The 11365-nt window shown below is 45.6% G+C and overlaps 1 protein-coding gene across 1 annotated transcript; it reads left to right on the forward strand.

Moving 5' to 3' along the window:
* The first annotated feature begins 184 nt into the window (after nt 1-184).
* LOC116504548 (zinc finger and SCAN domain-containing protein 16-like) lies at nt 185-8344 on the forward strand. Its single transcript, XM_032211628.1, has 4 exons — nt 185-239; nt 3081-4021; nt 5480-5603; nt 7535-8344. Exons 2-4 carry the CDS (start codon nt 3254-3256, stop codon nt 7975-7977), a joined length of 1335 nt encoding a protein of 444 aa, XP_032067519.1. The 5' UTR covers nt 185-239; nt 3081-3253; the 3' UTR covers nt 7978-8344.
* The last annotated feature ends 3021 nt before the right edge of the window (nt 8345-11365 follow it).

Raw genomic sequence — 11365 nt, forward strand, 5'->3', positions numbered from 1 at the left:
TCCCCCTCCCTCTCTAATCCCTTTCCTCTCTAGGCAAGGAGAACTCTCTCAGTTCAAAGACCACCGTGCCAGAAGAATGGAGCCACCGAGATGAAATGGCTAGAGAGGAGGGATTAAGGGGGGGTGGATAATAAATCAAAGGGATGCGGGGGGGGGAGTGTCTCTTCCTGTCCAGCCCACTAGCAAAGTATTAAAGCAAAGTGAGCCTTGGCTTTGGCTGCAACAGAGAAGGCGGACCTGTAAGTCCAGGGCGGGCAGAGTGGGAGCATGCATGGAACTATAATGCAAATTTAACAACATGGAAAGTTTGTTTGATTGTCTGGTCGATTGTGATTGATTGATGTTCCCTCCCAGTTCTCCAGAGTTGCTTTGCAATGCATGAGGATTGGGGCAGGTTCGTTGTTCGGCACCACGTGCATGAAGACAGCAGCCTCGGGGAATTGCCTTTGAAATGGTGGCTAACAAGTTGCTAGTCCTTATGGATGGGAATCTCGGTTCAAGTGGGCGTGCGCAACGCTCTGCAGCTGAGGAGCGTGTTTACGTGTGGCTGGCTTTGATGGGGTTTCACCGTTGTTTTCCATCCCCTTGCTGGGATATTGTAGGTTTTTTTTTAATAGTTCCTTCTGCAGGTTATACTTGGAGGAACTTGGTGCAAAATGTAAGGGCACCCTGAATTCAACTTACTACCAATTGTTCCGTCACTGTTCCAAGTTACCAAGTGACTCATTATCATTTTTCACACTTACGACCATTGCCGCATCTCCGTGATGAAAATTCAAACACTTGGGAACTGACTCACATTTATGACGGTGTCAGTGTCCCCGGGGAATCACATAATCCCCATTTGCAACCTTCTGAAAAGCAAAGTCCACAGGGAAACTGGACTCACTTCAAAACCATCAAGTTACTAACTTAACTGTAGGGATTCACTTAACAACTGTGGCAAGAGAGGTCATAAAATGGGGCAAAAGTCACTTAGCAACTGTTTTGCTTAACAACAGTATTTTTGGGCTCAATTGTGGTTGTAAATCGAGGATTAACTGTAATTGCTATTTATATATTTTGAGTTTCTAAACATTCGTAGTGGGATTGTCATCTAGCCCAGTGGGTCTCAACCTTCCTAAGGTCACGAACCTTTAATAAGTTCCTCATGTTGTGGTGACCCCCAGCCATAAAATTATTTTATGTTTTCCATGAAAATATGTGTTTTCCGATGGTCTTAGGCGACCCCTGTGAAAGGGTCGTTCGACCCCCAAGTGGGTCCCGACCCACAAGTTGAGAATCACTCACTTAGCCCAATGTGAGTTTTTGTTGCAAATATACTTTTAAGCTTGTGTGAATCTATGAATCTCAGGGAATCGTCCCAGGTTTCTTACAGGGATGATCCTATGTGGGCTCTGATTCTCCTAGTGATCAGCACCCGACATTCCTATTGGAAGCGACTTAAAGAAATCCATCCTAGGATTAAAATGAAGCTGCAGATACAAACATCACCATGTTAAAAACAATATTAATCTCCTCTGTGGATTTCGCTTGGAGAAAAAAAAATTGCATTAAAAATTAGCAAAGAAGAGCAACTAAGATGATTAAAAGCCTGTAGACTAAAACATAAGAAGAATATTTGCAGAATATTGAAGAATATTCAGGTTTGGCTAGTCTAGAGAAAAGAAGGACTAGTAAGGATATGATATCAGCAGTCCAGTATTTAAGAGATTGCCACAAGAAAGAGAGGGTTAATTTATTTTGTAAAGCACCTGAAGGCAGGACAGGAAACAATGGATGGAAACTAATCAAGGAGAGAAGCAACCTGGAATTAAGGAAAAACTTCCTAACAGTGAGGACAATTAATCAGTGGAACAGCTTGCCTCCAGAAGTTGTGGGAGCTCCATCACTGGAGGTTTTTAAGAAGAGATTGACTGGACAGTTATTTATGTCAGGCCTGCAATTATATTCCTGTTAGGATCTTTGGCCTGCCACACTTTCGCTTATTTCAATATGCTGTTTCATTAGTATAGTCGATGGGAGGGGGGAATAGATAGGAGTAGGATTGTGGAATGTATTGTTTTCATTCTTTACTAGAAGCCAAGGTCATCTTTTGTCTCCGCACTTTTACACCTGACCGGAAGCAGCTGGGTGGAGATGCCAGCGTGAAATAAGAAGATTGGACCATGTGATGGATTGTGGGTGTGGGGACAAGATCATGAACTTTTAACTGGGTGGGATTCTGATGTAATTTCCAGAATTGGGACTAACACAGATGTGCTAAGATGTCTGCTTTATTAAATTGGAACTTTAAGGATCATTTTGCCTTTGGACTCTGATTTAATTCTACATGATTCTTGGAACGCTGACAATTTATCTGAAATTGAATAGGGCAGTATGGAGAATCTTTTCGGCAAAAAGGGAGCCCTTCGCGTGCGCTCATTTGGGCCACGACTAGGAAGAGGAGCTGCCCAGGGGGCATGTGCACACCAGAAAATGAACTTCTGGTTTCCGGCGTACACATGCGCACCGCCCAGCAAATCTTCCAGTTTCTGGCGTGCATGGCAATCCGCTGAAAACAGAAGACCAGCTCTTCCGGTTTCCGGCACTGCCGATGCGCAAAGTACAGCTGATCGTCGTGTTGACATGCGTGACCGGAACCTGAAAGAGGAACAGGTGATGCCACACATGCCAGGTGACATGGCCCATGTGCCACTTTGGGCCCAAGGGCCATAGGTTCGCCATCACGGGTATAAGGTCTCCTACAGGAGCAGAGCGCTGGGCTGGAAGACCTCCAAGGTCCCTTCTAGTTCTCTTCTGATTCTGATATGTTAGAATGGTGTTTCTCCACTTTCGCAACTTCAAGATGTGTGGACTTCAACTCCCAGAATTCCCCAGCCGTCTTGAAGTTGCCAGTGTTGAGAAACACTGTGTCATGTTTCATGGGTCATGGAGAGGAAGCGCGAAACAAATCTATAGCATCTCCCTTCCCAGAGGCAGCAAAAGATGTTGAAAAGACACAGAAGTGATCTTACAAGAGAAAAGGCAGCAATTTGGGGACCTTAAACTTATTGCTTTATTTCTTTTCCTCCTAACAGAAACATCACTTGGTGGGAGGAAAATAAATCCCGATCTGTGCCACCCGCCTCGGTCCACCCATCCAAAGTCACAAAGAACTCGCTGAATTTCTTCAGTATCTTTTTTTCCCCATCAGGCCAAATTCTGCAGTCCAGACCCTTCGTCCACTTGGTAACCAGCTCTGGGAAAGAAAATGTCCACCAAGCAGAACAAGAGGTCAGTGCCACATTCGGAGCGCAAGGTGACAACCGCCATCAAAACGGAGAAACAAGAATGGCCTGGAATTCAGTCTTCCAGCAGGGAAGCGGGATTCCCTCGAGTCTTGCAGGTGGGGACCATCGGGGAGTACCTGAAAAAGAACCCACCCCAGGAACCGGAGAAGGGGCTGTCCGGATGCTGGGAGGCTCAATGGCAGGCATTCCTGCACACCATGCAATCCTCACGTTCCGGGTGGGGAAATGTGGAGCCACCGGAGGCCATGCCACGAGACAATATTCCCGATTTTTTCCCCTCTGTGGAGCAAGAGGGCTGCCCAGCAGCCAAAGAGCAGAGGGCGAGGCAGTCATCCCAGCCTGCTGGGAAGAACGCAGAGTTCCATAGCCGGGAGAGCGATGGAGGCAGCAGGAAGCTTACGAAAAAAAGACAGGAAGCTCTGAAGGAGGAAGCAGGAAGTGCGGAATTAGAACGCCAGCACTTCCGCCAGTTCCGCTACCAGGAAGCTGAGGGTCCCCGAGAGGCTCTTTGCCGACTAGGTTACCTTTGCCGTCAGTGGCTGAAGCCGGAGAAGCACACCAAAGAGCATATCCTGGATCTGTTGATCCTGGAGCACTTCTTGACCATCCTGCCCCCCGAGATGCAGAGCTGGGTGAAGAGAAGGCACCCCGAGACTTGTTCCCAAGCAGCCGCCCTGGCCGAGGAGTTCCTGCTGAAGCAGCAGGAAAATAAGAGGCAGATGCAGACGGTAAGAGCTGAAACTCCGGTCGCAGCAAACCAGGGAGAGGTCGGTAAAAAGCGGAGAAAGATTTTGTGTGGGTAGTCCTCGACTTACAACAGTTTTGTTTAGTGACCAGTTGAAACTACAGAGCCGTGTTACAAGTGCCTTAGACCATTGTTCACATGGCCGCATTCCCAGGGTCACATGATCAAAACCCGGGTGGTTGGCAACTGACTCATTCTTATGACAGTGTCCTGGGGTCGTGTGATCCCCTTTTGCGATAAGCAGAGTCGATGGGGAAGCCAGATTCACTTAACAACTGTGTTACTAACGTGACAGCTGCAGTGATTGACTTAACCACTGTGGCAAGAAAGGTGGTAAAATGAGGTAAAAATTCACTTAGCAACTGTCATGTTTAGAAATGGAAATTTGGGGCTCAGTTGTGCAGGGCTACCTGTACAATTAAAATCGAGCACTTCCCTATATAATTGGCTTGGACTACAATATAGCAATAGCAGTTAGACTTATATACCGCTTCATAGGGCTTTCAGCCCTCTCTAAGCGGTTTACAGAGTTAGCATATTGCCCCCAACAACAATCTGGGTCCTCATTTTACCCATCTCGGAAGGATGGAAGGCTGAGTCAACTTAGAGTCGGTGAGATTAGAATCACTGAACTGCAGATAACAGTCAGCTGAAGTGGCCTGCAGTACTGCACCCTAACCACTGCGCCACCTCGGCTCTATATTTAATTTGGGGTGCTGCCAGAAAGCGTTTACTTTTAATAAGGAGCTCTTAATTTGTTCCTGTAAATCGGCAGCTTTAATATTGTGCTACTCAATGCGTAATTTTTCACAGTGATGATCGTTGCAGCATCCCTATGGTCAGACGGTCAAAAGTCGGATGCTGGGCAACTGGCTCATATTTATGACTGTCGCAGTGTCCCGGAGGAGGTCATGTGATTCCCCTTTTTGCGACCTCGAGACAAGTAAAAAGTCAGTGGGGAAGGCAGATTCACTTAATGACTGCATTGCTAACTTAACAACTGTAGAGATTCATTTGACCACTGTGGCAAGGAAATTAGTGAAACGGGACGAAACTCACGTCACGACTGTCTTGCTAAGCAGCGGAAATGTTGGGCTCCGTGGTGGTCATAAGTCAAGGACAACCCATGCTGCTTGCAGAAATGTATTTGGTATTTGAAATGTAGATTGGTTGGTGAATCTCCCTCCTTTCCAACTGCAAATTCTGACATTACAAGAAGAGGAGACAATTTCCCCTCTCGTGTTGGTCTGTACAAGGTTGGTGTCTGCAAGATGGCCGTTGCGGTAGTGGGGTGGAAGCCCCGCCCCAAAAGAGGCGGGGCTTCCATCATGATGCCATCCCTGCCATCTTCCTGACGTGGATTCCCTCCGCAGGCAGAAGTCCCTCCCTCTGACATGCTTTGTCTTTGGCAAACAACTCAGCCAAGCCTCTTCTTTTTCAGATCCTCTTCCAAGTGTTGACGGTGAACTTCCCAGTTGTGGAGGAGGCATCTTCTAAAACAACCCACAGGAGCCCAGGCAGGGAGGCTGAGACCAAAAGAAAAAGAGACGTTAATGATCCTCTAGGTAAGAACTTCACAGGGGCTGACTTTGCCTCCCCTTTGCCAGTGGCTGAATGCATAGGCGCACTTTTCTTCAAGGTTAAAAAAAGGAGTCCCCATGGATTTTTACTCTGTGAGTCATTTGTTGTGGCCCGCCAGCGGCCAGTGAAGCTGGCAGCAGATTCGGACAGTGAGGAGGTTGGGGAGGAAGATGGGCCAGTCTTCGGAGTCTGGGGAAGGCTCCGATGAGGGCTCTGTGTCGGAGGCAGAGGGGGGAACAGGGCCGTATGCCAGTTATCAGCTGCCTTCAGAGTCAGACATCAGTGAAGCAGAGGAACAGGTGGAGCCTGTTCCCAGTGTGCGCCTGCACAGAGTTGCCAGACGAAGGGAACAGCTAAAGAACAGGGGTAGACTTGGGAGTAAAGCCACAGGTGGACGATGAAAGGCCCCTCCCAGAGGATATAAAAGAGGAGCAAAAGGGGAGTGGAGTTTGCAGGAGACCATTAGTTCTCTTAATTGGTTCGTGACTCTCTGAGACTCCTTGCCAAATTTTGCAGGTATCGGCCTATTGGCTCTCCAAGCCAGAGAAGGCCTGTGACTTAAATCCTCCCTTGAAAGACTTTGCTGGATGCGAATGAGCAGAATCCACAGTAAATTAATACAAGGGGTTTTGTCGGGACAAGGAGTTTGCTTCATGCTCTCGGGAAGCCTCGGTCAGAACAATCATAGCTAACTATAGGTGGTGATGCTCATCTCCTTTCAAGACCATTGAGCCAGTGCTGTCCGAAGACATTTCCACAGTCCTGTGGCCAGCATAATGTCAGGGAAGGCTGTTACCTTCCCACCGAAGTGGTGTCTATTTATATACTCACATTGGCATGCTTTCGAACAGCTAGGCTGGCAGGAGCCGAGGCGAGGATGGGACTCACCCTGTCGCGTAGCATTCGGGTCTCGAACCTGGACTGCCAGTTTTACTAGCATCTTAATCACTGAGTCCCTGCTCCTCCCTTTCTTTAAGGAGTTCAGGGCAATAATTTATTTTATTTCTTTGATTATTTATTCCATTTATATCCCACTGAAGTCTGTCTGTGTTGTGTTTGGTTATGTTTCATTCTATTCCATTCTATACTATTTCATTATATTGTGTTCAATTATGTTTCATTGTGTTCTATGGCATTCTGTTCCTTTCTATTGGATAGGGTCTCCTACCTGAGCAGGAGGTTGGGCTAGAAGACCTCCAAGGTCCCTTCCAATTCTGTTATTCTATTAAATTTAGCTGCTGGTGCTGAGGAGTTTGCTCACCCCAGTTTGTCCCTTCTGGTTCACAGTTCAGTAGTGTGAGAAAAATAAATCTCTAGCTCACAAAGGAACAAAAAAGCTAGGAGACCATGAACAACAAAAGGCATTTATTTAAGATAAGCTTTTGCAAAAGGATTCTCAATCTTGAAAGATGGAAAGTGATTGTCTGACAGCTTTGGATACAGAGCTTAAATACAGTTTTTGGGGTAACAGTCCACTTCCTTAAATGTCCGTGTTATATAAAGTCCTATTATACAATATGTATTATACAAAATCTTGGCAACCAGTTAAACAGTTTCCAGGCTGAAAATCTCCTTGCGGAATCGCTTCCCACCATATGAGGAATCTATAAGCACAATCAATCCCCTTATGTCAGCCTCTTGAAACTGATGCCTGCACTTTCCCATTAGGCCTCCATTTGACCCAGCCTGTTCTTCCTTAGGTAACCTCCCAGCTCCAATATTCCTAAATGTTCCTTCTATATATGGTATTAAGCTGAATGTGTTACAAGGTGCTGCTTGCTTTTATTAGGTAAAGTGTAAAAATGGAGCCACTCAGGTTCGGCTCTTTTACACAAATAACCTTATTTCTCTCAAGTAGAGATTGTCTTGAGTGAACATTTCTGGATTTTATTGGGTTTTTTTTTCCCCTCTCCAGAAGCTGTGAGCTCTTGGCAGACCTTGGAGAAAGACCCTTCTCAGCGGATAATGGCTGCTTTTTCAAATCAGGGCCCACAGATTCACTCAGAGGCCGAACTTGCTGACAGTCGGCAGGAACGACCGGTGGCTCAGGGACCCATGTTCACTCGTTCCCCGGAGCCTCTGAAACCCCGGAAGGCGAGAAGCCGGAAGATTTGCGACATCTGTGGGAAGAGTTTCAGCTACAACTCGAACCTGAAGCGCCACTGGCGGACTCACACGGGGGAGAAGCCGTACGGCTGCTCGTACTGCGGGGAGCGTTTTAACCAGGCCACGAACCTCATCCGCCATCAGCGGATTCACACGGGAGAGAAGCCCTACAAATGCTCTGATTGCGGGAAAAGCTTCAACCAGAGCCTGCAACTTAGCCGGCACCGGAAAACTCTGTTTAATTGCAGCTAAAAAAAAAAAAAGCTTTCGTAGAGAAACAGTTGATGTTGTGGTGCTAGGAATTCCAAGCGAGCAGCAGAAGAATGCTTTAAGCAGGGAATTCCCAAGAATTTATTGGTTTTTCTGTGGGAAGACTGAAACTGTGCCTTGGCTGAAAAGATTTTTGGTAGGGATAGCACGTGGTTTTGGAGAGGAGGGGGCACGAGGATGTCTGGAGGGTGAAGCAGAGGAAAATTTGCCCTGTTGCCTTCCTTATGTTTCTGCAAAAGAGTTGGAAGGGACCTTAGAGGTCTTCTAGTCCAACCCCGTGCTTAAGCAGAGCACCGTAGTTACAACAGCATGTTTAGTGACCATTCAAAGTTACAGCGGAGTTGGAAAAAGTGGCTAATGACTGTTTTTCACACTTAATGACCATTGCAGCATCCCTATAGTCACGTGATCAAAATGCCGACACTTTGCAACGGACTCTATTTATGACGGTTGCAGCGTCCAGGGGTTAATAACTTAGTAACTTGGTTGTTTAATGAACCTGGTTTCCCCCACTGACTTTGCTCGTCACAAGGTCACATGACCTTGGGACACAGCCATGGTCATAAGTATGAGTTAGTGGCCAAGCATCTGAATTTTGAACCCATGATCATGGGGATACTACCAAGGTCATAAGTGTGGGAAAATAACCCCGATCATAAATCACTTTTTTCAGTGCTGTTATATCTTTGAAGGGTCAGTAAATGAAGCGTTGTAAGTCGAGGACTACCTGTACTATACATTTTCCCAGGTGGTTTTCTATACACTCCGTACGGAAAAAGATCAAAGAGGTAGAATCCTCTCTGCCTCTTTTTAGGAAAATGCCACCCTAATGACATTTGGTAGATTACAGAAAAAATATCTGGGAGTAAAGCTCATTTACACAAGACATTTCCTCTGAATTGTTTTATCTATCGATTTCAAGGGCTTTTATACTGAACCATACAGCTCAAAGGAACAACTAGCAGTTTGCTATGGGCAGAATAAATCACGAGTGAAGTCTACTATCAAAATAATCAATTTAATATAAATCGGGGGTCCCTAACCCCGCAAGACCTATTCACACTTATTTACATCTGGGCCACGTGAGTCTTAAGTCAGCATGCACGCACGCAATTTGACTTGAATGGTGGGTTGGTGCCTGTGCATAGGCGCACGCAACTCAATCATCCGCATACACATACGTGTGCGCTCCGGCCAGCCGATCGTGCAAGTTGAGCACGACTTATGACTATAATTCCAGGCTCAATTATGGTTGTAACTTGAGGACTACCTACCGAGGAGAGATCCACCCTAGAAATAAGGATAAATTTCTCGAGAGGGAGAAGAATTAACCAGTGGAAAGGCCTTGCCTTCAGAAGCTGTGGGTGCTCCATTGCTGGAGGGTTTCAAGGAGATTGGACAGGCAATTGCCCAGTCTGAAATGGTCTAAGCCATCTTGAGCAGGGGGTTGGACTAGACGACCTCCAAGGTCCCTTCCAATTCTGTTAAATCTGTTATTCTGGGTGTGTATCGTAGCATCCCATGATTGCTGTTTGCAACCTGCCAGCTTCTAATATAAGTGAACGGAGGAATTGGCAGGTCACCAACCTGACTAAAGCATCTTTGAGGGATTTGTTTAACAGTGGCAACCTAAGATTGCCATGACTTGTCATAAGTCAGCAATCATGTGAAGTCCTGTTTTAGGGCTGCATCATTTAACAACAGAACAGAACATTTGGCCCAATTACTACCGTTAAGGGAGGACTACTCATATATGTTTTCCAGATCTTCTTTGCTTTATCATGTGGTTTGCAAACTGGCTGCCCAGAGAGGCTCTCCACAGAGGTGGGGGAAATATTGTCAAGCTTTTGATCAGTTGATAGCTACTGATAATATTTGTAGCTCAGAGTTGAGCTGCGAGGTCCTTGGTGCTCTTTTGAGCTTGGCTGTTTTCTTGCAGACGTTTCATTACCCAACTATGTAACATCATCCATAGTCCACAGATAATGAATAATGTGACATTTATATAATTTAGCCTAAGGAAGCACACATTCGAGTTCAGATGTTTCTGCTTTTTAATCTGCTTGTGTGCTTTCTTCCGGGCAATTAGAGTGTTCCATGATAAATAATCTAGGATAATAATTGAAAGACTAATTGAGATCAGATCACGTGTCTCTTCTCAAAACCCAGTTAATAAGCCAGAATTGCTGGGTTCATATAATAGGCTGCTGCTGGGATGTCATAAGCAGATTTTGAACTCATCATCCCCGTGTTAGTTAGAGCAAAATTGTAGCTCAAGAGACCACCTCTGACACAAATTAATTGAAGCTTGGCTGGAATTCTGAACTAGTACACTACAAATCTTTGTTGCAGATCACGCTGCTAAATGGCAATGTTTGAGATACTCCTGTTGTTCCTTTATCCTTCCACTATCAGCTTTCCCAATGGCTACATTCAGACCTAACATACAATCTTAGATCTTCAATAACAAACCACTTGTGTTCACGTAGCATGCTATGCCTAAACTATTGTTTAAGGCAGCATTTCTCAACCATGGAAACTTTCAAGATGAGTGGACTTCAACTCCCAGAATTCTGGGAGTTGAAGTTCACATATCTTAAAGTTGCCAAGGTTGAGAAACACTGATTTAAGATAATAGCCCGATTCCCCACAATGCACTTAAGACAATGGCCAGATTCCCACAAGAGAGATCTATGGACAAACAAAACATTTTTTTTACTATTTGATTGTAAGATTAAGTGTTTTGGTTAAGCTGGAAGAAGAACCACTAGAGCAGGCAATCTTGACAGCAGGTAATTAACTTAAGTGAAAAAAAAATTGCATGATTGTTTAAAGGTAAAGGTTCCCCTCGCCGTTCCCAACTCTAGGGGGCGATGCTCATCTCCGTTTCAAAGCGCTGTCCGAAGACATCTCCATGGTCATGTGGGCGGCATAACTGAATGCTGAAGGCACACGGAACACTGTTACCTTCCCACCAAAGGTGGTTCCTATTTTTCTACGTGCATTTTTTACGTGCTTTCAAACTGCTAGGTTGGCAGAAGCTGGGACAAGTAACGGGAGCTCACTCGGTTACGCGGCGCTAGGGATTCGAACCTCCAAATTGCTGACCTTCTGATCAACAAGCTCAGCATCTTAGCCGAAGGCATCTTTACATTCAACTTTGTCTTTTCAAGACTTCAAAGGGGGCCTGCAGTAACTTTGGGAGTAGAAGACAAGCAATATTTTTTTACTTCACCCTGGTAATTGTGCACCCTTGTTTTCACACACTTACATGAACCCCCCCCAAGAACAAAAAAAAAAAAATCCTCGGGTTGTGTACCGCTTGTTCAGATTTATTTCCAGCAAATAAAAGGGGAATAACTTCTTTAAA

Source organism: Thamnophis elegans, chromosome 2 (genome assembly GCF_009769535.1).
Source record: "Thamnophis elegans isolate rThaEle1 chromosome 2, rThaEle1.pri, whole genome shotgun sequence".
Taxonomy (NCBI): Eukaryota; Metazoa; Chordata; class Lepidosauria; order Squamata; family Colubridae; genus Thamnophis; species Thamnophis elegans.

Bases quoted from the DNA above. Each gene is read 5' to 3' on its own strand.
- LOC116504548 (XM_032211628.1), top strand. From the start codon at position 3,254: ATGTCCACCAAGCAGAACAAGAGGTCAGTGCCACATTCGGAGCGCAAG. The intron at 4,022-5,479 runs GTAAGAGCTGAA...CTTCTTTTTCAG, and splicing joins ATAAGAGGCAGATGCAGACG to ATCCTCTTCCAAGTGTTGAC. The intron at 5,604-7,534 runs GTAAGAACTTCA...TCCCCTCTCCAG, and splicing joins AGACGTTAATGATCCTCTAG to AAGCTGTGAGCTCTTGGCAG.